Raw genomic sequence first — 26,791 nt, forward strand, 5'->3', positions numbered from 1 at the left:
TCCTCCAGGTAGCTGTGTTTTCTCTTTAAGGTGTCCTCATGGCACACACATCTGAGCTCCAAGGCATTAATTTGACTGAATAGCCTGAGAAATGCCAGATTTGGATTAACATAAATTCACAACTCTTGCTCGAGCAGGAAACTATGTTTTGTATGGAAACCTGAACAGCTCACAGCTGAGTGACGCACTTCTGTCATCAACCATCAGATTTGTGAGAACCTCAAACCCCCCCTTACTACTTTCACAACACCCTGAAAAGGTGCATAAGGAGGAGCTGGGAATGCGCTACTGTGATTCCCATTTCAGATGTGGATTCAAGCACCAGATTAGAGGCCAGATTTTCATCTACCCAAGGTTGTGCCTTGCAATTGCCTACCCTCCCCATATGATCACTTGTTCTGATTGCAGGTTAAAATGCCTTTCCAACGATGAGAACTGGGTATTTTTTTCCACGTGTCGTGATATCAGTGTGTAGTCATGACATTCCCACATTCTGCTTGTGCAATTGCGAATCTAAACCTGAAAATGTGACTGCCATTGAGTTGCTTGATGCTCTACGGGGAAAATGTAGTAGAATTAGAAAGAATAAACAAATCCTAAATCTTACACAGCACCTTCTCATATAGACTTAAATGAATAGAATTCACTTGGATGTAGCTAGTAACACACTTAACTTCCCACTGTATGAACAAAGACACTCTTTCCTCTGATACCAGTATAAGACCCAGAGCTGCTATGTCAGAAAAGCCTTGATAAAATCACAAGCTGATTAATGGTTAGCTGTTTAGCTTTGCTTTTCAAGTTTTATTGGAAGGGTCAAGGGATTTTGGCTAATATTTAACCAAGATAAAGGCCAGAGGTTCTGAAAAAAAGTGCTTTAAAATATAGGCTATTAATAAAAGATTGTCTTAGAAATAAAAAACATGGTAAATCAGTCTCTTCCTCTGCCAGGAAATGAAAACATCCAAAAGTGTAGCCCTCATATAGCCAAAGGACCCCCAAACTGGTTACATGGGGAGCCCAGAACTGGTAAGGATAACATTAGAAACCTTGAAGAACAACATTAACCAAGGCCACAAAGACAGGGAGATGTTGCAGCCTCCAACCTTCCTCCCACAGCATAGTAGATTTTGGACCATGCTGCTGGCTGCATTTCTACACTTGAAATGCATCTCTTTTCTAGCTTCCCCAACAAATCGCTGCTTGGGAAATCGTAACTTGAATGGCACCCACACCACAGCAGGGGAGACAAGAGGCAAATGCTTTTTGGGCATGTCAGAATGATTTTAGCCCACTAAAACCACTACTACCTAATTTTGGATGGCTCTACATCCATTCCTCAGAGCAGAGTCTCCAGGGATCAGAGCTTTGCTGCTAGCATCCACAAAAGTCCCTGAAACAGAAAAAGTCCCTTAAAGACCAAATATCCTGTGGCATACTGGTGTGACCAGTGCAGGGCGAAGAGTAGAAACAGTGCTAATGAAAGCACACAGGAAGGGCAGAAATGGAGTATTTGTAATTTCTCTCACATAGGTAGGTTTCTCTCATCTAATTTCTCTAGTTTCATCTAATTTCATCTCTAATTTCATCTTCTTAATTTCTCTCATCTATAGGTGTGTGCCTGTGCATTTCTCTCAGCCCAAGACTGTAAATTCCTGTCTGTTTACAAGTAAGGGATTGTTCACTGGCAGGCAAGATGCAGGGCACATTCCTACGACCAAATAAAAATGAACTTATAGGTCCACAATACATTTTTGTTCTATTCTTAACCTTAAGGCTTGATAACCTTCCCATACACCTGGGCAATGTTTTTGTCGAACAGAAGAAACATCCAGATGCCTTTTACTTTACATGGGAGAAGCACAGAGATATAGCAATTCTGTCTGTTCTGGCAAAACTATTCAGATATATTGTGGAAAGTGCAGTGCCCAGGACAGCTACCAACATACTGAAATAGAACTTCATTAACTTTTGTAAGAATAAGAATTACATTACCCCCAATTAAGGTAACAGGTAGAGATTACCTCTTGGTTTACTAATGAAGTATTTATTATTAATAAAAGCATACTTATTTACTTCTGACTAATGACAAATAGAACCAGTATTACAGACTGTATGCTTGGAGATAAGACAGTTTTACAAAACAAGCTAAGACTTTGCAACATAGCCCTTGAAAAATGGATGTGCTTCAGTAGCAAGTTGGAAATAGGAGGGTTTACTCTCTTTTCTATGAAATATTTTTATCATAGAATGAAGTTTGCTGTAATTTTTCTGTTAAAAATATTTTTTCCATAACACAGGAAAAAAAGGGATGGGAGAGAGACTTACAATGCCAAGTTTGTTAGAAAGGGAGGTTACTAGCACACATGTGTGCATGTCTTATCTATAACATTCAGGAAGTAGCTGAATCAAACAATGTATCATTGCTTCACTAAATCGTTATATCATTAATCCTCCTCATTTTGATAACAATTTATAACTGCAACAAATAACTGCAAATAACAAATAACCGCAAATAACAAATAACCATTTATAACTGCACAGCTACAGGTTGGGCAGAGAAGAGATTCAGAGCAGCCCTGCGGAGAAGGACTTGGGGGTGTTGGTTGATGAGAAAATGAACATGAGCGGGCTTCAGTGTGCCCTTGCAGCCCAGAAAGCAACCGTATCCTGGGCTGCATCAAAAGGAGCGTGACCAGCAGGTCGAAGGAGGTGATCCTGCCCCTCTACTCTGCTCTTGTGAGACCTCACCTGGAGTATTGTGTGCAGTTCTGGTGTCCTCAACATAAAAAGGACATGGAACTGTTGGAACAAGTCCAGAGGAGGCCACGAGGATGATCAGGGGACTGGAGCACCTCCTGTATGAAGATAGGCTGAGGAAGTTGGGGCTGTTCAGCCTGGAGAAGAGAAGGCTGCATGGAGACCTCATAGCAGCCTTCCAGTGTCTGAAGGGGGCCTATAGGGATGCTGGGGAGGGACAATTCATTAGGGACTGTCGTGATAGGACAAGGGGTAACAGGTTCAAACTTAAACAGGGGAAGTTTAGATTGGATATAAGGAGGAAATTCTTCCCTGTTAGGGTGGTGAGACACTGGAATGGGTTGCCCAGGGAAGTTGTGAATGCTCCATCCCTGGCAGTGTTCAAGACCAGGTTGGATGAGGCCTTGGGTGAGATGGTTTAGTGTGAGGTGTCCCTGCGCATGGCAGGGAGGTTGGAACTGGATGATCTTAAGGTCCTTTCCAACCCTAACTATTCTATGATTTTATGATTCTATTCTAAATGTTCACACCTCACCCTTCTCCCAGCAGCTCTTCTAACATGGCGCAACCAAAGAAATTGCAGCCAAAGTAAATATGTTCTAAGCAGTTTTACCAGGGGTATTACACAGCATTTCAAAAGAGCCTGATGTAAGCAACAAGTAGCATAGACAAAAACCTGAAAGATAACTTGAAAAGCTGAAAGATAACTTCAAAATCTGCTGCCTGATTTGAATTTATTTCAATTCTGCTGCACAGAAAACGTGTCTCAGGCACTAGTAGTGGTACCACCCAGCATCTCTTCTATTCTCTTTAGCGTAGGGCAATACTGAGTCAAACAGTATGTGTGTATAACCTGGCACAGCTCCAAAGGAGATGAGCCAACGCATGTCAGCACACAATTTGGCTCTGTACATGCAAGTAAGAATGAAATGCACAGTAAGCCCTAATCCTCTTTGGGATAGGACTCAGATTCATTCTTTGTTTCTGCACCTTGTTGGAGAATTGTTCCAGCTGCTCATCAAAGCGCCATAGCCAAGCCTTTGACAACAGTAACATCCTCCAGTCTATGCCCAGGGCCAAGCCCTTTAAAAGGTCATTGATTTCCTTATGTGAAATGACATAATATCAATCCCCCTTCCTTGGAAAGAAGAGGTGGAGGATATTGCTTTGTTTTACTAGAATACAGGGGAGGATATTAAAAAGTAAGATATTGCTACCTGATGCTGAAATTAATACCTATTAAAGCTCTTCAAGTGGTAACTCCAGGTGCAAAGTTTTCTATTCATCCGCAGGGCCAACGCAGCATTAGGAACCTTTCTTTTGCATCAAGCAGTACGACATGGATAATGGCTTAATTCCCCTGTTTGTAAGCATGACAATGTCAACACTAACATACTCTGACAATTTGGGCATGCATGTGCATGCCTGTATATATGCTATAAATCCACACATTAGCAAGAAAAATAATCTGGGATCAAAAGCAACACAGCTCTGATCTAACAAAACAAACAAGCACCTGCCTAACTGAAAAGAACCCTCCCAACACAAGCTGGGAGTTTTGGTTATGTGTGTCCATTAATCTGCTGTACTGACTGGCACCCTACAAAGGCAGTCCTGCTGGATTATACTTTCGATTGTTATCCTACCACAGTACACATCCTATTTTCTCCAAAGCAAAGGCACATACATATATTACTGTACATATGATTTTAAAAGCTGTTGGTGATGTGGAACTTATAGGTATGATTAATGAAATACTAGAAAGAACTTTCTAATCATGGAACTAACATACTGAGAGGCTCACAGTTGGCTGAGAAAGCACGAGTGTGTGAAGCTTCTTCTCGTGAAGTGCTCTCTAAACGCAACATAGGTTAAGACTTAGGGCCTACAAAATTGCGATGACAAAAGGTGATACTCAAATTCCAAACAGTATTTGCACAAATTTCCAAGGTTTCATTTGAAAAGAAGTTAAAATGATGTCTTAGAAATGGCATACAAGATGCACTTTGACAAAACAGATCTTTAATCTAGAAAGAAAGGAGTTTTTCCAAAGCAACTTGGATGGGCTTCCACTGATGTTTGCTGAGACCTTAAAAAAGGCTGTCTATATTTTCCAGTGGTGGAATAATGCTTTTTGGACAGATCACTATATTATTAGGTTCACACATTATTCTAAAGAATATCAGCTTTAATTTCTCATAAGCGCATGCAGAGGCTGGTTAGGGATCAGGTTCTTAGCAGCAGAATGAAATATTGGAGATGGTTAGAGACCAAATTCCTTAAAGCAAGAATGACAGCTCCAAGTGATGTCTTCACTGCTTCCCTAGGAGCTGAAAGCAGTACACTCCTCAAACTGGAATGTCCTCTGAAACGCTGTGGGAAGTGACACAAGCCAGTAGGGCTGCACGCATATGGGTGGAGAGGCTGTGAGAGTATTTGGATTTGGGTAGAGGTAGGTCATCCTGCAAGATGTGGTGCAAACCTAAGTTTGCATGGGATAGGGCACTGAACGAACTAAGGGATTGTTGAGAAAAGACTGGTATAACAATGTGGCCTAGCATATTCAGATTTGTAGAAGTACAATGTGTTGGGGTATGCTACAGGCTAATCTATAAATAATTACTTCTGTAAAAACACTCAGGTTCAGATGATCTTTAATTCTAGAATGATCTTCAGAAATTGCTTCTTGCCCAAATTATGAATAGATATTAATTATAACACCTTATAATTATAATGTGCTTTTCGTTCCAACAGATCCTTAGGCCTTTTATAGCATATGCATAATTCATTTTTCCTCACCTCTGGGCTGAACACAACACTTAATAAAGAGAAGGGAATGTATTAGCTATTAACAAAGGTGATCAGACCTCTTTTCTCATTCCTTACCACTTCTCTAGCTTCTTAACCTCTGTTGCAATGACTGCCTGGTGGCACAGTGCAGATGGAAAGGGGAATTGCAATGGGGGAATAAGGGAAATGAACGAGCTCTTGTCATCAAAGCCCATCACAATGTCTCTGACAGTAATTTACAGCATTTACTAAATAAAAGTTGAAAAGCATGAGTATTTTAGAAGGTAATTACATGATTGCAAAGTTACTGTGTGATTTCTATACCAAAACTGTACTCAAAAGAATATTTGGGATGATGCTCTTGATATCTGCACCTTTGGAATAGCCCCCTGGTAACGGGGTACCCATTTCAAAGTAATGCCACATTAACATAATTCCACATTAATGTATGGCCATATTAAAGCAATAATGTAATTAATGTATGGTTGCACTGAACCTGGTAGAGTCAGGAAATATGGACTATCGTTTTGTAAGTATGTTTATACTATTTTGGCTATAGCAACAATAACAGTAAAGCCTTTATGACAGCACACTGACATTCAGCACGTCAAAAAGACAGCAATGAGAGTAAGACTGGATTTTGAAATTCAGGTCCAACCTGATGACCTAAATCATGCACAATAACAATTATAGTATTATGCTATTAATTTTTTCCCATTAGAAATCACTCATAGTATTGAACAGTTAATCCTTCTGCCTGGACAGAAGTATTATCTGGGAACTGACAGCAAAGCAAGCATTCAAAGGAAGCATTCTGACTCTGAGGTGTGAACAGCTCTGCCTCTAAATATTCCCAACTTCAATACTCACTATTATGCTTGAAGATTCTAATAGTAGCACCTGAAAGCCTCGCACCAAGAACGAGAGAAGTGTGGTTCAACTCATCACTTAAAATGAGGCAGCCCTGTGGAGAAGGAGTACAATAAGCATCTGCATGAACTAGGAGGCTGTTGACAGGCGTGCACAGCATGCACCCATGTCTGCAATATAGCATTGCACCAATTAAATTGTAAGTATAAAACATTAACAAGATTTTCTGACACTTTTCTGAAGTTGCCAGGATGCATTGTAAAGGCAGGCAGAAAACGTAGGATCAGATTCTCACGTGGTGCAAAGGGGACAAATATTCCCTGCAACTGGAAAGTAGTGAATAACCCTAGCAGAGTTTGACTGGTTTATAATAAAACCAAGAGATGTTGCTTCCTCCACCACCTATCTACAGTCTTTTTTGTGTTGCAAGGAAAACGCAGTCACCACCCCATATATAAAGACTGCATGACAGTACTTGAAGGAGGAGTAATACTGAGGTTGAACTGACATCAGCACTTTGGGCTGCAGGGATGAGATCAGGACAGACAGATGCCTCATAAATCCCACCTCCATTAAGACGTGAGTGGAGCCTAGGCACCAGGCAGTCTTCCTCTGTTAAATGCATATACAGTTCACCTGTAGCATATTTTTCATTAATTAACCCACTTGAAAACTCATTTTGTTTTTAGACACTAAAATAGGAATGCAGAATAAATAGATTTGTATATTATGTTAATAGGAGACGGGATTCACAGTTGAAATTCAAGATGGAACCCTAATTTAGCTCAGCTTTCTATTGCACATCTTGTGGTGTGGTTTCATTACTCAAAGGTCAATACAACATTAAGTAAATACTTGTGTTGGAAACACAGATTATTCCTAGGTTGAGAGATACACAAATCTACTTAAAGACTGGTATTCAGGACTATCACTAAGAGTACACACGTCTTGACAAGAAAATGCAGCTGCAAGCCTTAATTACAGATAAAAAATTAGGAATAAGTCTCCTCAACACAGGCAATTACATATACATAAAAAATTATATAATATATCATAATACTATAGAATATTAATACATACTAAATTGTTACAGTTATATTCTATATAATGCATATAGTCATACCTTTATTTGTGCCAGATATATCTAAGTATCCCACCTCTGACAGAGGCCTGAGTCTCAATATGAGGCCAACTAAGTGAGGCAAAATTGGTTTATAGCTAAGCGAGCGACAAGTATCTTATGCTGTGATGTATGTCTGCAGTTTTATACATTTACCTTTATTAATTCTCTGTATCTGTTCCCCTTGAAACTGCTGGACAACTTCTCCAGCACCATTGCAGATCTAAATTCATGTTCTGAGCAGCTGAAACAATTCTCCCTACTCAACCCTTGTCTACATGTACTTTAGAAATCTCTTGCAAAAGCTGGATTCACCTTCAATAATGAGTGAAGAAGTGACTTCACCTCTATGGCAATGCTTCTGAAGCACACAGAGTGAGTTCATTCTGTCTCAACCAAGAGAGAGAAATTGTTTCTCACTTGCATGACACACTTCATACTGTTTCACACTTGTGTGAACTGAAGAGGAGCTTATCCACTTTCCTGGCTGACAGCAGGGTGTATTTTCTTGTTAAGTCAGGAGTTGTGATTGACACAGTAACGGATTTTCATGCCTTGGTGTTAGATACCCCAAACTGGAGATGAAGTCCCTTCAACATCAATTAAGAACCCAACTTTTGTCATACAGTCACAACATAGGAGAGCACCTCTCCTGTGAAGACAGGCTGAGAGAGCCTGGAGAAAGCTCTGGAGAGACCTTATAACAGTCTTCCAGTACCTTAAGGAGGTCTACAAGAAATCTGGATAGGGACTTTTTGCAAAGACATGTAGTAACAGAACAAGGGGGAATGGCTGTCTACTGACAGGGGAGAAATTTAGATTAGGTATTAGGAAGAATTCTTCCCTGTGAGGGTGCTGAGGCGCTGGCACAGGGTGCCCAGAGAAGCTGTGGCTGCCCCATCCCTGGCAGTGTTCAAGGCCAGGTTGGACAAGGCTTGGAGCAACCTGCTCTAGTGAGAGGTGTCCCTGTCCATAGCAGACGGCTGGAAGTGAATGAGCTTTAAGGCCCCTTCCAAGCCAAACCAAACCATTCTGTAGTTCTAGAATTCGACTTAAGACTTGCATTTGCTGCCACCTCTCTTTGCAAGGCTGGCTGGAGACATGTTCACCAGGAATGCTAAATACTGTGCTTTCTGTTTTCTGAAAGTCTTGTAAAGAATATCTTGATCCTCATCTTTCACCACAGCTAACTGTGTAGTATCTCTGCAAGTAGCTCAAATGCTTCATGGGATGAGACATGGGATGCAACATTTGCTTACTTTTTAGGGAGAAGCAACTTCACTAAGAGAAGATAAACAACCATATCACTCATCCTTAAATAGATGTTAGGTATGTCTGATAGGAACACCCAGAACTAAAAAAAATGATGAAGGAGCATATTTATGTTCACAAGGTCATCAGCCTGATGACTCATGCACTCCTGATAACAAGCTTTGTTCCTCGATCAAGCATTTCCACTTAATGCATGCCTGGAATACTGCAACAGTTGTTACAACAATTAATAAACTATTGTTCTATGCGTTCCTTAAGGAAGTACTCACCTTTCCAACAAGGGCTGGAATATTCATTGAGTTAGTTGCGAAGCCCATCCCAAACACCATAGCGTCTTCCACACCAAGGAACTTGGCCACAAGTTTCTCTAGTTCTACATGTTTGTCTAGGGTGCCTGCAGAAATAAGGACAGGGAATCATAAAGCTCATTAAGCTGTGAAAGTTATTAATTCTAAAGACATAAAACATACAAAAGAACCAGCTTGAAATATGCCATTAAGCTATATGACATTAAGTTCCAATGAAGGTTTTCCATTTGTAACTTGTGGTTAACGTGGTATAATGCAAGAAAAAACAAGGATGCAAACCAGCTATAACTAATGCTACCAAATACTGTTGCTGTGAAGGTAGCAAAGCAGTTACCTTGGGAAAAAGTTTCCTTTATTCTGAGGAGTAATGTTTTGCCTTTTTCTCACCCTTGCAATGAGGACAAAAATACCTTCCTTTTTATAGGGAACATGGGACAAACATCTTGGGTATTCTTGAGTTCTCTCTGGATGTGAAATCCAAACCTGATGACAACAAAATTTTTCCATTGCTTCTTGGGTACCAAGATATATATATACAAGATCATAGAATCACAGACTGTTTTGAGTTGAAAGGGACCAAAGATTAAAGATTATCTAGGTCCAAACCCCCTGCCATGGACAGGACTAGACCAGGTTGCAACTTGGCCTTGAATACTTCCAGGAATAAGGCAGCCACAGCCACTGGGTAACCTGATGCAGTGCCTTTCAACAGTCAAACGTAAATCATGAGGCAATACTAGAGAGCCTTCCTTATTGCATGTTACTTATCTAATATTAGTGTCTGGAGTCTCCAAACAAATAAGGCGCTCCAGCTATCCAATAAAGGCAATATCTTTTCCACCCAGCTCACAATAGAGGATGACAAAATACAGATGGCGATAAATGTCAGAGTGGTGTTAAGAGATTGAGGCAATAAATAATTTTGAACAGTAATGAATCATCTCAACTTGCCAGCTCTCTAGTCTTTGATTGCCTGGCTGTGCACTGCGGGCACCAAACCAGAAGGAACTCTTACAGGATGATCTGTGGGGAAGAAAAGAGGGTAGCCTTTGGATTCTGACAGAGCACCTTCCCTACGAAGAAGGCTGTAAGCAGAGACCAGAATTAAAAAATTAAGAGAGTAAATATCTCACATCACCTGGCTGCACAAACTGATGTCACAAACATATAAGCAAAGTGAATTAAAATCGATGGGAACAAGAAATCTGTGTTCACTGTGATGGATAAAGGACAGATGAATGGGAGAAAGCAGAAGATTGACTAGAGTGTGTCAACAAGAACGATGAGTCAGGAAGATGATCTTACCTCTGTCATGGAGAAAAGCTCATAAAATAAAATCAAATAATAACAGCAGCAGTGCAGATTCAGCAATAGCACTAGTGCAGGTGGTTACAGTGAGGTAATGTTTTCATTATCTGTTCTCACTAAATATCCAAAGCAAGAATGACATTCTTTTGGAAAAAGAAAGTGAAAAATATCATGCTGGAAGGTAACTCCCTGCAAACCACGGAGATGAGCAGCACAATGTGGCTTCTAGAAAAACCTTGATTACATAGACAGTGAAGAACAATGGTGACATGATGTTCTACAGAATCTGCTTGGGTTCTGCTAGACCTCAGCTAACTCCAGCAAGGCTTCAAGAGTGTCTCTTCACTCCTTGTATCGCATGGGATGGATGGTCTCTGGCTTTGTGCTCTAAGTTGGTTAACACGACACAGAAAATGTGTCTCTGCAGAACCTCCAGTAGATGTGAGTTGACTCTGCATGAACCTATTTGATGAAAGCTACTTTTTGCATTTATAAAGCCCGAGATACACCAGGATAAGTGCTGGTTTGGCACATAGTCACAGCTTAGTAGCTAAGCTGCATAAAATTTAAACCCACATAGTGTTTCAGAGTTGAGCTGCTCACTGGAGATATGAAAACCTATGTTTGAACTTGTAAACTCAGGAGGTCCCAAGCTGTATTCCTATGGTTAGATCTGCATTTTTTGCATTTTGGGCCCAGTTAATCTTCAACCTGGTTACAGCACTCATTGACAACCAAGGGTTCCAGCACTGTCAGCTGCCCCAGTGCTCCCTGCAGATGTTATTTTGCTGCTGGGGGCTATTGGCACAAAGGGAAGATGAAATCTGAAATTGAAGCTTGAAGCCAACTACGCTATTGTCACAGCTTGAATTAGAAAGGTGTTTGTGAAAACATGAGAAACAAGCAGTGTGTGCTTTGCAAGGCAGGCATTTTGAGGCATGAGAAAATTTTCCCTGATTCTTCCAGGGGTAAATCTGACACGACTGGGGTGGAGTTAAATTGCTTTTTGGGGTTGCATCATGTTTTCTGGTTTTACAAACAAGAAAAGCCTGACTCATTACAGATTATCCTATTCAAGCATCTATTAGATGAAGCAGAAAGGAACAGCACATTTTTGACCTATTTTTTATTGATTTTGTGATGGTGAAGAATGAGAGACTCTGAAGGTGACTGATTCTTACTGATTATTTATTAATCCTAACAGTGAATGTAGATGCTATTGTATATCGCTATTACCTATAAATCCTGGAATACAAATTGGAATGTACAAAACCTGAATGACAAGGATTTGCAAAATGAGCCTCAGTTTTGGATTACTTTAATTATAATTGCAATATTGTAGGCGGTAGCTGAGGTATTGCAGAAGCAGTACAGTATGCATCGGTACTGACAGTGGGAGGTTCATGACAGCGATATACATTGAGTACAGCTGATATAGCATATCAGCTTGCATTTTTCTAGGTTTAAAGTCAAAAGGATATTTATTTAATAAATAAGGCAACTATTTAATCATAGTAGAAGATTTCTCTAGTACTTATCAATCCTTGGACACAGTATAAACTGTACCGATTATATCAGTTTGCTCTACTGGAGGAAATATAAGGTCAGATATGCCCTGCTTGAATGAGGCTTTTTCAGTAGCATTCCCAACTGGTCACAGAACCACCCCAAGAGGCATAAACAGCACTACCAGACAGATGCAAATTTGATCCACTTACACGAGCTGCTACATCTCAAGCTAGATGAGAAAGGCAGTAATTACACTAGGCTGCATTAAACACAACCTTAGCAGTGTCAAGTGAGGTTATCATGACCCTTAAATGTTGTGTATTGTGCTGAATTCAGATCAGCATCATGATCCAGAAAATGAAAAGTTATACACTAGGCATATTTTTATTAGCTCACTGGATACACAGATAGCTTCTATACTTGTCCTATACATAGACCTTAGGATTATTCCACACACTCTACCTGCTTTAATTTTCATGCTGACTATAGGTTGGTTTGACCTGAGAAATGAGGTTACAACTCAATAATGTATGCCATCTTACTGGGGAAGATTTAAGACAGAAAGGAAAAGAGAAAGCTATCTGCATTTGGTATACAAATGGAATGCTTTGTTTTAAAAGTCATTCCGAATGGAATACTTTCTTTTGAAAGCTATTCCTCCCTGCTGGACAGTTGAAGGCAACAGAGTACAGCAGTGGTTACGGTGTTTCAAGATCATATAGGTGTTATGGAAAGTAAAATTGAAGATGTTATCAAAAGTGGACTTTCACAATGTTAGCCACTTCCACAGATTCCCACAATTTCCAAAGCAAATCCCCTCCTTTTCAAAATCTGATGTCTCAGTTCCCTCCCTTAACTTGTCACTGCACTCTTAGGACAAGGAACATGAAATACACTGTGCTTTTACAGGCTTTCATAGGCTTACCCATGCTCTTGGGTTGAAAGTCCCCGTCAGTCTGCTAGACAGATAAAGCTTGAAAATGCACTTCCCATGATCCACACAATTCATTATTTAGCTTTGACACTTTCAGCTTGGACAAGGTGGTTTATGCCACTAGGTAGTCTGCCCAACACAGTCTTTCAGGTTCTTATGTGCTAATGACGTGCTGGTTAAACTGACAACATTGGCAACAGTATCCTGTAATAGATTGTTTTGTTTGGGATACTGATACCCAAAGAAGACAGGAAAATACCTGCTTGTTCCAAGTTAAACAACAGCTGGAGGAGTAAACAGATATAAGCAACAAGTCATTGAAAATAAAGAACAGAACAGATTCCCATAAAAGCCACTTCCACATACGAACAGGACCCAGGAATCCTGTAGATCACTGGTGTGACTCATCAATGTGAATAAGAACCACTACCCTATGAAAATGAGGGTTTGTCAGAGGTTAGGAGGTGGGGAAGAGAACAAGACACCTAAACTTCCCTTCCACATTTGAAACTTAAGGTCACAAATTCACTCTGGTAAGATATTTGTCAGAGATGAAAGAATAATATTACTGAAACACATACTTTTACAAAAGCAAGATTGGATGAGTTATTACTGGAAGGATGAAGAAACAGAATACATAGAAAGTGTGTTATTCATTTACACCATTCTACGAGAGTGGATGATGCAGGTGGTATCACTGTCCTATAGAGTCCACTACAAGAGCAAAGCCCAAACTTGTAGAATACATGCAGGCAAGACAGAGGGAAAGAAACTCAGAGTAACGTTATGTAGTTGCCTCATTTAACACTGGATGTGCATAAAAGAACCCTAAAAGAAGTGGGGTTCGAGGAAGCATCTGAAAGAATTGGAATGTTCTAGCTTTCTTAATGCTGCTACCAGCTGATAGGGCTTTCAGTCCAGAAAGGTGCTGTGGGTGTCATAGATATAACAATGTACCTGTGTGATTTTCAGATTCTGGGAAAAGAGTGGATTCATTTTAACAAAACTTCCAGTTTAATTTAAATCTTCCAGATTTGTTTGCTTTTTTCTTTTCTAAAAACACAAGGCTGAAATTTACAGTTTAAGTCCAGCCCCTTCATGCCACAGCCCGAGTAGCAGTGTGTTAAGTGTCCAAATATTTGCATGCGCATAGATAGTATTATATACAGGAGATATTTCAGGTGTTCAACAGGTCACACCTGTAACTCCTAGTTACTCCTGATGCTTTCAGTTCCACCTGCCAGAAGACAGACTGTCCAGAGCTTAATCATCCTTTGCAAAGCATACTTTTGCAATGGCGAAATACCAGGAACAAACTTTACCCTTTGATCATAAGTCGGATCAGTTATTTATGAGAGGGTAGGCACAAAAGGAAAATGATGTTAGTAGGAGATGACAAAGGACGAAAATTCCTCTCATAAATTGTTTCTTAATTCATACCATACCCTATTAGAAAGCAAACAGGATTATGAAATACATACACACTAGTTCTTATTTATGTGGCTGGATTTCTCCTTAAGCTCCTACTTGGAAACTGCGAAATATGGGAACTTTAGTTCCTTATCTCTCTCCTAACTGAAAAGGGACCATTTATTTATGTTTACAATTAGTTTAAAATGAGTCTTGGCCTTAATTAAAGCTTTGAAGTGGTTTAAAAGAGTGAATGGCCAAATAACTATTTTTACCTTCTTGAAATGCTGCTAGAAATTCACATTATGCCTTAGAACCTAAGAGAAGGAAGGGAGGGGGATAGAGCTGCTTTTATAGTTTAAATGTTGGCAGAGGTTTTCAAATCTGGTTTCTAGAAATCAGATCACAATCGAACACAAAAAAAATCCACAAACAAATACAAAACTCTACAACTGAGTGCAAGCTGAGCGTGAAAAAGCAATCTCTTAACCATGCCCTCCAGAATGAATCACCCTGCAAGTGTTCCGTGCAGGCTCCATCTTGTCTTTTGGTCCAAGGCATAATCACAGGAGAAGGATTTCAAAAGGCAGGAATCCTGTTTGGCTGCTTAAATAGAGCTAATGATACATTTGTGCCTGTTACTCACGTATGTCATCTTCATAAGGAGTAATGGTGAGTTAGATAAATAGAGCACTGGAGCTACTAGCTGTTCATGAGACAGCCCCATCACCACCCTAGTGCTAAGCCTAGAAGCATTCAGGGCATAATCATCTGCCTTATCTTACAAAAAGTGTAACTTTACTGATTTTGTTATCATCTGCAATCAGCAAGCAGGAAGCAGTGTTAAATGATCATCTGCATGTTTCTCCCTTACTAATTTTAAGTTAGGTTGCTTAGAAAAGGCTGACTATATGCATAAGAATGGCAGGATTGGCTCAGACAAAAGGCTTGTGATCCTGCCTCCAACAGTAGCCAACTGCCACTCTAGCCGTTAAAATACCTTGATTTGCACATGGAAAATACAGAGGGAACAGATGCTATTACAGATTTATTTAGATTCCTATTTGTTCGCATTTTCATTGAGCTAAAAAAATAACACTTTTGAGAGGAAGATTAAAATAAATAAAACATAAATAAAACATAGTATAGAGGTTTTTTTGGGGGATAGTTTACATGAAATACCGTAACCTTCCAAACACTCCACTTACTTGAACAGTTTCCAGTTACTTAAATCCTTCAACATTTAAAAACTATTGTCTCAGATCCAACATTTATTCATGGAAAACACAACTTCCTGCTTTTTCATGTCCCCATTGGTTCCTTTACTTATAATGATTAGGCAAAGAAATGAAAAAGTGACTTTTTCTGCACCTGCAGGAGAGGCTTCTGCTGATAAAAGCTGGTTTAATTTCAATTACACCCATGGTCAGTTCTGTCAGATACGGTAGGTGCAGGTTTCCCTATCCTCATCCTACATGTCCAGCTGCTCCAAAACTTTCTGAAGGATCTAACTTACAATTAACTTTTTGCTGTCAATATTCTTTAGTGTCTATTTCCATTCCATGTACCACACAACTGAAAAGTCTTTCACCTCTAAGCAGACCTTGATACAAGCATCTTTTGCCTTCTGCTTACTGTATGCAGGCAACCACTTTCACACATTCATCCAAGCTACTACCCTTAGAAGACATGCCCCAAGCATACGTGCAACTCTTGATCTCTTTTAAGTGTATTCCCTTAATGTCTTTTTAATCTTAGTGTCCTTGGAACCACAGAAAACAGCCAGGTTACTGCTTCATAAGTTCTGTAAATGTTACTTCTGTTGTAAATACTGTCCAAATTTATAAAGCTGTATGTGCATCTTCCTAGGTCAAGCCAAATCTGTATGATGATTTGTTAGTCCACAAGTCCAGTATTAATGACTGTACAGCAGTAGCAATAGGTATATAAGTAATAATATAAGTTAATACTAAACTGTTAATAACAAAGTATGCTTATGTTAAACAACTAGTATTAAATGAACCATGCCACAGAAGAGTGCACCTTTTGCCCATAATCCTTCATCTGACAGTGGCCTTCTATCCATGTTTGGGGAAGAATGAATGCAGGATAAACATATATATAATGGCAGTTTGGTTTCTAACTAATTTCAGCATAAAGACATCCTGAATCAAGTAATGGTTTCAGTATTTCTAGTACCTATCAATGATCTCTCCTTTGCATGTGGCCAGCCTCTCCTAGAATGTAAAGAAGTATGAAGTTTTAGTATCTTCAACCTTCTTTGTAATGAGTTCTTTAGGTCTGCCAGCCTCCAGCATAGAGACTTGCCTCTTGTATTTAGGTGGAAACTTTCTTCCAACTTCATACAATGCCCTGCAGATCTTCCAGTGGAAGAGGCAATGGACAGCCACCCTGACCACTTTTCTATGCCACATGCATTTTTGAAGATTTCTGTAATTTCCTCCTTCAGGTTCTTTTTAAGCCAAATTGCAGGCATTTCTGACACCTAAAGACAGCCAGCTCAGTAGTTCTCCACCCAAAAGCTGTTCAAAAGACTTGTTGCCCCTTCTCTGACACTTTCCAGCTCTGCCAAATTGTTTTGACCAGAATTGCACAGAGTACCCAAGATGACAGCAAACCACAGCTTTATGCAATAGCATACTGAGGTTCTATGGCTGCTTTTCTATTCACTTCCTAATAACTTCTAGTATTTGACTTGCTTTCTGACCACTGGACAATAAGCTAATGCTTTCATGGAACTACTACTTATAACCCCAAGATCATGCTCAACAGGGATAATAGTTAGCTTGGTCTTAAAGAAAGGAAAATATTGTTCTTTCAGATTAAAAGTCCCACAAAAGCCTCAGGAATGTGTCTTAAATGACACTGTTATGCAAAGAAACTGATTTATTATTATTACTACAATTCTAAGAGAGTGTTGAATTTAAAATGGAGTGAAAAGCCTTAAATCTTGTTACGGAGGACAAATGCAGGAAGACCAGCCACTGTTTTAATCAGTTTCCTATGCTTTTGTGCTTGAACAGGAATGTCTGTTCCAGTGGCATATGCATTATTTCAGGGAAAGCATGAGCAGGGCTTCACAGTTCTCACTGAAGTTAATTTCTGCACTGTTTGCACACCGTCTGAAGTTAATTTTCTGGGAATGCAGAATAACTGTTTTACATTTAGCATGGTTTAGCTTCACTAAGTTTCCTTAAATAAAACACAGTTTTGTAAAGATATAAACCACCGCGTTAGAACAGCCATATTAACTTATTCCAAGAGTAAACTACCTGCAACAACATTCTGATATGACAACACTTTGTACCCACTCCACAGTCAGCACAGTGATAAGAGAAGGAGTTTTGGCAGAACCCCTCAAAGGACAGTTTAACTATAATGCACTCTTCCAAACATCACCCATGTTATTCTTATGTCTTTCTTTGTTTTCCACTCTCTCTGAAATCTTCCCAAAGGAGTGGAATGATCCTTCTCTAAAAGAGAGACCTCTTACTGCTTTGAGAGAGATCTTGGTAAAACCCCAAACATGCCAGACACTTAAATGCACATAAACAGAACAGTACTTTCAAAGTCAATTAGCTTGAAAATACAAATACATTCAAGTTCTCTTTTATATTTAGGACCCCAAAGGCAATTTAGAGCCTTGGCTCCTACAGCTCGCTGCATGTTTTACTCCAAACTACTTTAGCTCAGCCGCACAACAACAACAGTTTTGAAATGTTATTTGCTCAGGATCAGAACCATTCTGCTCTATTTTTCTAAGGTGAAGATGGCAAATGATGATTCGTAACGGTAAGACCTTTCATACAGACTCTTCCCTACCTCTTTCATGCATGTATATGTGTATATCTATATTTAGCTATAGATAGAATTTTTCAGATCTGCTCAACTATGAATCAAAACAGAGCTGAAGCGGCACAAAATGGTAAGGCAAAAATAAAACAGAGTATCCTTACTACTAGTAAAGAACTGTTTTTCTTTGGCTGTTTATACAGTTTTTGGCAGTAGACAGGCTCCAACAGACCCAGAGCCAATGAAGTAACCACTGCCCAGAACTGCTCTGTGGAGGAAACTCTCCACTGACTACACAAACACAGGCTCTCTGTCAGCTCCCTGGGAGAAAATGCAACGACTGCTCTTCTGCACAATCTAAGTCAGGTCTTAACACTCTGCTTTCCTATTTTAGCAATTCTTGATGTCCAAGCTGCTCTCTGAAATTCACTTCCTAGAAGACTGACACTGACAAGACATACACAGTGTTCTTTAATTTCAGCCCATTCTTGCATTGTGAAGTGTCTGAACGAATTTCATGGGACTGTTTGTTATGAAAGCAATTGGAATAAATCTAAAACTTTGCCCAACCTGTTCAGATAACTTTGAGTACTCCAAAGGAGTTCAGATGAAGAGAAAGTCCTAGAAATCTGTATACATTGGCTCTCCAAACAAACTAGATGAAGGTAAGTGGTAAGACTTTTAATATTTGAAAACAGAATCAATATTTTCAAAAGGTTTTTTTGTTTTTTTTTGAGAAAAAGTCAAAGTTATGCAAGTCTTCCACATGAAAAATTCCACAGAGATAAAGAATAAGGAACACCAGACATATTCTTTGACATAGAGAAAACAACTTGAAATGTTTTCGGACAAAATAGAATCCAAGAGATAAAGATGCAGAGAAATGTTCCTTCAGTACCTTAGATGACTACCAATGGTGACCACTTTCAAGCATGCAATTCAGGTTAAACAATAAACTGCAGTCACCAGATGGGTCACCTACAAAAGGAAAGTAAGGTCAATCTGTAAACTCTCTCTGCGTGGTGTCACCGGCGTATTTATTATTGACAAATCAAACTGTGATGACAAGATAAGAAGCGGATGACAAGGTTTGCAATATTTTTGCCTGAAAATAAGACTTAGATCACAATAAAATAGAATTCCATAAGATTTATGGGTGCTGGTCGATGAGAAAATGAACATGAGCTGGCTTCAGTGTGCACTTGCAGCCCAGAAAGCCAACCGGATCCTGGGCTGCATCAAAAGGAGCGTAACCAGCAGGTCGAAGGAGGTGATCCTGCCCCTCTACTCTGCTCTCGTGAGACCTCACCTGGAGTATTGTGTGCAGTTCTGGTGTCCTCAACATAAAAAGGACATGGAACTGTTGGAACAAGTCCAGAGGAGGCCACGAGGATGATCAGGGGACTGGAGAACCTCCTGCATGAAGATAGGCTGAGGAAGTTGGGGCTGTTCAGCCTGGAGAAGAGAAGGCTGCATGGAGACCTCATAGCAGCCTTCCAGTATCTGAAGGGGGCCTATAGGGATGCTGGGGAGGGACTCTTCATTAGGGACTGTAGTGACAGGACAAGGGGTAACGGGTTAGAACTTAAACAGGGGAAGTTCAGACTGGATATAAGGAGGAAATCCTTTCCTGTTAGGGTGGTGTGGCACTGGAATGGGTTGCCCAGGGAAGTTGTGAATGCTTCATCCCTGGCAGTGTTCAAGGCCAGGTTGGATGAGGCCTTGGGTGAGATGGTTTAGTGTGAGGTGTCCCTGCGCATGGCAGGGAGGTTGGAACTGGATGATCTTAAGGTCCTTTCCAACCTTAACTACTCTATGATTCTATGAAAATGAAAATTTTTCAGGTTGCTGGATTAGGGGAAAAATAGTCTAAAATACTTGTCCATGCTGGGAAGCCTACCTTTTCTATTTCTGGCTGATAGCTCCCATGAAAGATACAGCCTGAACAGGAACCTCCCCTTGCATTTCTGTGGATCAAAATCGTTTTCTCTGGAATGTAGGCTGGTTGCACCATTAGGGTGTAAGGCTTTGTGGAAAAATATGACTGAAGATAACACTACATGCAGTCTCCAAACCGAAAAGCAGACAAACCATTAAGAACATATAATAGCAAAAAAGTCAGACGGAACCTTCCCGAATTTATGTATTAGAAGCACAGTAGAAATTTATATGGTGTGCCCATTAATGTCCCATAAAGCATTACACTATGGTCTTAGAAAATGGAATTAAGTAAAAAATAAATGATGTGGAAGGACATTTTACTAATCAGAGCACTCTGTATGTGGTAACTGATATAAATGTGATGAAATTAAATTTGCCCTGGAACAATTCTCAAAGTCCCAATGTTTATTTTACTTGTTTTAGAAAATAAGCCTCTTACTTCCATCATTAAAAATCCCAGACCTCTACGTGATACATTTGGTTTTGCTTTTCTAAGAATCAGCAACATGTTTCCTTTCTAAAAGCTCCTTATGTGATAATGAATAAAACACAGCAGCCCTTTTAATAGTGAAACAAGTAATTGTTTATGCGACTAAAATTCTCTAAGTATCCAATTCCTTCAAGATATCTGTAAGAAAAAGCACATAGTTATAGAGGCTGTGGTGGCCATCTAGCTGTTTACTCACCCATTTCCTGTCTGGTACTGCAGATTCCTGTCCCATATTTTTGTAACTCTATGGTCACAGTTTTCAAAGCATTAACATCCGTTTCTGCAAAGCCGAGGTAGTTATAAGAACCCATATTGATTACATTCTTGATAATCCTTCCTGTAAACCTATAATCAAAGCACATTTTAAAGAATAGTGCAACTTTCCCTCCAGCTCCCCCAAAAAAGAAAAAGAAAAAAAAAACACAAATTTTCCCACTGAATTCTGTTCACTGTCAAATTCCTATCTGGGATTTTATAATCCTCCTACTTTAACATCCCAAAAGTTGTTTCCAGCATTTCTCTATTCCTGACTAAATATTACTCCTTGTTCAGAACGTTTTCTAGATTCTAAGCTGTAGATGGCAATTTGTTAGTACTGGGTGGAAGGGGGCTTTTATGGACCTGAATGAACAATCAAATCTAAAACTTTATTTAAGGGATAACTTATAGACACTATCTTTTCAAGCAAATTGTCAATGGCTTCTACAGAGTCATCAGTGTTCACATATGCACAGAAATCAAACATGAAGAAAATGTTGTGGCAAACACTGTGATGCACTCTCAGTAAGCTGAATATACTCAACCTGCACATTGCCTATGTGGTGAATTTCCATATCTATTTAATTCAGCAACAGTTGGGATACACTGAAAACTTCAAGCTGTAAACTGCTTAAAACTCATTGCCAAAGACTCACAATGGAAGTAAGAAGCAACATATATGCATTGCAAGGAATCATGATTTACATTATAACGAAGTGATAGGACAAGGGGTGATGGGTTCAAGCTGAAACAAGGGAGATTTAGGTTCGTTATAAGGAAGAAATACTCTCCTGTGACAGTAGTGAGGCACTGGAACAGGCTACCCAAGGAAGTTGGGGCTGCCCCATCCCTGGCAGTGTTCAAGGCCAGGTTGGACAGGGCTTTGAGCAACCTGCTCTAGTGGAAGGTGTCCCTGCCTATGGCAGGGGGGTTGGAACTAGGTAATTTTAAGGTCCTTTCCAACCCATCCTGTGATTCTATGATTCTATGATAAAACAAATCCTGTTGTAATATTCTGGCTAAAGGCCTGTTGCTATTGATGAAGCATAAGCAGTCTTGCTTGTGCCAATACAGCCAAATAAAACCCATTTCCAACAGAGTTCAGTCCCTTCCATACTGCATTTCCAAACAACATTCAGAAGAAAGGGGACAGACTGTCAGCACAGTAATGATTTCAGGAAAAAATATGCTGATGTGTATTAGTGGAGGATTTAGGTATGAGGGGCTTGGATGCAACGTTCTGTGCTTTGCAGATGTATCAGGAGAATTCTTATGAGGCTGACAGCTGCAGTAGCTGACTCACCTAAATGTCCAGTTGTAATCATCTGTAACGCGTTCCATCAGGTCAAACTGTGGCCCTGGGACACTGCAAATTGGACGATTCCAGTTATCCCGTATTCTCATATAGAGGTTTCTGGTGTAAAAGTTCTCAAAATCTTGATAAAGTGGCACAAAATCCTGGTTTGAAAACATGCACAGGGTTATGTTGCTGGGAAACCGTCTGCTGCTGTACCCAAGTCATTCCCATTAAAAAGGAAAAACAGATTCATCAGTGAACAGAGCTCTGTAACAGCCACATGTTCCTATGACACAAGCAACAACTACCAGCAAATATCTTACTTTATTTCCTTGAAATACAGTGTTGTTTTTTTTCAGGGGGTGGGTTTTTTGGTTCTTTTGTTGTTGGTTTTGTTTCCTTTTTTAATGGTCAACAGGTTGGCCATTAAAACAGTTCAGCATTTGGAAAGCTGGAAACGGAAGAACTCATGATTCTTTCAGTGGGAGAAACCAAATGCTTCCTTTGCTATGTGTGGAGCAGATTGCAAAACTAAGATAAACAACTCATTATATTTCATGAAATGCTGGATACATTAGGTTAAAGCTAGTCCAGTGTAACTGATCTGCGCATTATTGGCCTAGACTGCACATTCATACAGCCAGTTAAGGCAACTGATTTGGTTGACAATTAATTTCTATCCATGGATTTTACTTAGAAATTAAATTAAAAGAAAGGTATGGAATCTAAACAAAGATTTACATGAAACAGCAATATAGGCATATCGGACACTGGATACAATAAACTGACAAAATAACATGGTATGTAGTTACATATGTGGAAGACTGGAGAATTAAATGAACACGTAACGCATACTGGATGGCAAAAAGATTTAACTGGCATGTCTGGAATCAAAATAGCTCCACAAATGGACAAATCATGAAATGAAAAGGATATTCCATGAGAATGCTGACAAAAAGACTGCACCATGATACTTCATCACGTCGCACGTGCATCTTCGGGAAGCCGAAACAGGAAATAGTTTGAGGAATTCTATTTGTAAGAGGAACAGTAAGACTATTTGCATTTTTCCTCCATTATGGCGAGCGTTACTGTAAATGATGGCTCAAACTGCACAGATAAGGAGGAGCAATAAAAGATCTGAAAGTTAAAACCACAACTGAGCCTGCTGAGTGTAAGTTTCACTTAGAACTATGTGGGATAAAAAGAATCTCTAAGTCAGTACTTGCAAGAATTCAGGCTACATTCATTCTGTAGCTGGGACAGTGATTGCTGAGTGCTCTGTGATCAGGAGCTCAACAAACAGAAGTCAGCAATTACAGATGTTAGCACTGCCTCTTGCTATGAAGGACAAGGACAGCCACATGGGGCAAAGAAAAGCTGGGGTTTAAGCGGTTAGGAGAGATGATATATTTAACAATGAGGTATTTCTGAGTTTTCTTTTTCTGTGGATTGACCTAATACACTGGGATTCTATTTTGTTGAGAGTGTTCTGACGCTCTTTGAACATCTCTCTGTGTGAAAATTAGGATTTTACATTCATATAGGGACATATTCATACAGGTGTTTATTCCACAGTGTGTGTCATTCCTCTTATTGCTATGCAGTGATCTTCTGTAAGATGAAAGTTGTTTGCCTTGTTAATTCGGTAGGTTATTGCACATAACTTGCAAGCAGGGGAAAACTCAGCTGTGGATACATGATGTCTTTTCCATACATACTTTTTGTTGTTCTCTTTCTGCAGCAATGTGACGTTTTTCTAGTCCCCAGGCTCTCATAAAATCTCGCAGGTAGCCAAATATTGTTCCCACTCCAAAACCCAGGAAAGTAAAAACAGCAACATACATTGGTGCCTGTTCAAAGTGCTCAATAAAGGTTTTTTTGTAGAGAGTTCCATTTGATACACCATTCTTCTGGAAATACAGAACAGAAACTTGTGATTAATACAGTGCATCTCATCAAAGCTTAGACCTTAGACCTCAAGGCAAATAATTTTCTCTAATACAATGCAAATTAAAAGAGACATTTAGACCTCGCACTGTATCAGCTTATGCAACCTAAACCTCAATAAGAGGACTTTTACCTCCTGCAAGTTGTTACTGACCACTACAAGTGTTTTCCATTTTCTCTCCTCTCCACCAATGCCCTCAATTGCAGGTGTCTTCAACACCACTCCCTTGTCTATTTTGAAACATGTGAAACTTATTAAATATTGGCAACATATTATTGTGTAATTGGACAATTATTTCAAAGGTGATTAAATGGAAACCACAGTACTCTGGTCTTGCAAGACAGAGCTATAAAAAGGGAAGGGCAGCATTAAAAACTCACCTACACTGCATCTGACTCTGCTTCTGGAAGTCTTGTGAAACACATTGCAACAACTAACCTATATACAACAAATCCTGTCTAAAACAGGGCACCTTTTCCATGATGTTCTTCAGATCTGAAGAAGTATCCAAACCAGCCATGATCCCAGCCTTCTATTACAGTTCTGACTTCACAAATGCTTTTAATCATCTTTTCAGTGACCTCTCCCACACTTCTAAAGGTACTTAAAAGAAAAGAGGGAGGGAGGATGAGGGGAAAGGAGAGACACACAGATAATCTGCTTCTTGGAACTGGTGACCCTATTGTGACCAACTTCTAGAAATATAAAACCATATGTGGACAAAATAATGTGTCTTGAAAATATTCTAAAATTTCCATGTATGTATTGAAGAATCTAAGTTTCTTGGTTGCAATCTTCTCAAACCAACTTCTATTCAGTAGGCTTATCAGATTACTCTTTGCAAGAGAGGTAACTCCCTTATTTCTGCAAAACATGATGGCTTTTACAGTTACTAATCTATAAATTAATCTATAAATTAATCTATAATAGCCAGCCTGTCAATTCAAAATAACAAAATGTAATTCGGAAACAATAATGATCTCTATTAAAAAACCTAAAATGAACAAAAAAATCCCATACATTTTTAAGCATATTATGAAGCAAAACTACCAACACATGAAGAAATACCCTTAATATGTTGTCTGTGGGACTATAGCTGATGAATTTATAGAATGCAATTATTTTAGCAACCTAACATAGGATACTCGTGCTAAGAACAACTGCAAATTCACTTTACTTGTCAGAACTAGAGTATTATTGATCTTCATACTACGCTAAAATGCCTTTATCCTTCAAATGACTTTGATTTCAGTAGTAATTTGCTGTCCAACCCCACAGTCACAGTTTTCTTGGGAAAGAGTGGGAAAAAGGAAAGGAAAAAAAAAAAGGAAAGAAAAAAGGTGTCGTGCTCAAGATGAAATGTAAAGATTTTGAAGGAAATCCAAGAAGGAAAAAATTGCTGGTAGAGCTTAATAGAAATATTTAGACTTTGGAAAGACTTTTTGCTCTGTGAAGGGGAAGGAATGCAGGGCTGTCTCTCACCATGTGAGGGTGGACATTTGAAACAATGCTACACACACACGCCTCAGGCTAATCACTCTTTTAGGGCAACCTGTTTACCATGAAAAACATTTTATGAGGATGAGTTAAATACATGGCCAAGTCGTATTTCACATGAGTCACAAAAGCTGTGTGCACACAGCATCGAGATAAAGTAAATATTTCATCAAGGATTAAGCTCAGCCATTTTACCTTACATTTGCCATGAGCTAAGAGCATACTTGTGGTTATCTGTGGCTATTCAACTGACATCACAGCTTGTCAAGCTGTGCTGATATGATAATGCACCTGAGCCCAGAGGAATTACCACAATAATTTTATCAGTTTTATTAAGAAACACTTTATTGTTATGTATCTTATTTGTAATGGAACGAGGAAGCTCATATTAGACTCCTGCATTGAAAAACTCTTCTTCCACAATAAAACTCTTCTCTTGTGGAGCTCTCATTTCAGTTGCTGCTATCTTATGCAGCCAGTACGACATTTGTGGTTAAACATGTACCCACTGTCACCTACAAGTAGCTAGTAGCAAATGACATCAATAGTAAGAACGTGGAGTCAGGCTGTGACCCCTATTCTCCAGTCTATGGATAGTGAAAAACAAAAGTCTTCAAATAGCCCAAAGTTAGTACAAGGCTGGGAGAACAAATTTGAAACACATCAGGGACATCTCGTCTAAAAACTGAAGTGAGGGAAACAAAGAGCTTTTCATTCATCCCTAAAGTCCCACCAAAAAAGCAGAGGAAAAGTCTTTGGGTTGGAATAACTAAAACAAGTGGTTTAACAAGCTGCTTCTAGAAAGCGGTAACGTGGATGCTTTAGTGCAGCACTTCAAATCCAAGCACCAGGGTATGGGTGACTGACAGAACAACAGTTTCAGCCAAACTGAATAGTCAGTGCACGAATGGTTAACTGCCATTTTACACTGCATTACTGTTGACTTTGCACACGTTAACATAAAGTTTTATGTGAGAAGAAAGAGGTGAAATTGGAGACTGTGCATTTAAAGCGCTTAGGCAGTGAAGATAGATGTAATTAAATGGTTGCTGGCACCAAAATCAAACACAGCAGATCCCATACATATGCCTGAAATGATTCAGAGATCACTAGTTACACAATGTGTGCGCGGCTGAACTGTACACTCGCTAGTATATTATTACCTGTAAAAACACCTGTAGTAGACAATACATTTTCCAGCTCCATACTTCAACTGTAGCAATCCTAAATATCAAATGATTAGGCAAAGATTCTAAAACCTAA

The 26,791-nt window shown here is 39.4% G+C and overlaps 1 protein-coding gene across 2 annotated transcripts in view; it reads right to left on the reverse strand.

The window, feature by feature from the left end:
- Positions 1–26,791, reverse strand: part of SPTLC3 (serine palmitoyltransferase long chain base subunit 3) — a 93,321-nt gene that overhangs the window by 31,649 nt on the left and 34,881 nt on the right. For both annotated transcript variants that reach the window (XM_061461536.1, XM_061461535.1), the window contains exons 3-7: positions 23,802–23,993; positions 22,087–22,241; positions 20,722–20,870; positions 9,082–9,206; positions 6,421–6,514 (exon numbers count right to left, since the gene is read on the reverse strand). In XM_061461536.1, the coding sequence (XP_061317520.1) occupies positions 6,421–6,514; positions 9,082–9,206; positions 20,722–20,870; positions 22,087–22,241; positions 23,802–23,993 (715 nt within the window). The remainder of the gene's footprint in view (positions 1–6,420; positions 6,515–9,081; positions 9,207–20,721; positions 20,871–22,086; positions 22,242–23,801; positions 23,994–26,791) is intronic.

The sequence above is a fragment of the Pezoporus flaviventris genome, unplaced genomic scaffold, assembly GCF_033815535.1.
Source record: "Pezoporus flaviventris isolate CSIRO_AGI_PZ_B2104156 unplaced genomic scaffold, CSIRO_AGI_Pfla_v1 ptg000031l, whole genome shotgun sequence".
NCBI classification, from domain to species: Eukaryota; Metazoa; Chordata; class Aves; order Psittaciformes; family Psittacidae; genus Pezoporus; species Pezoporus flaviventris.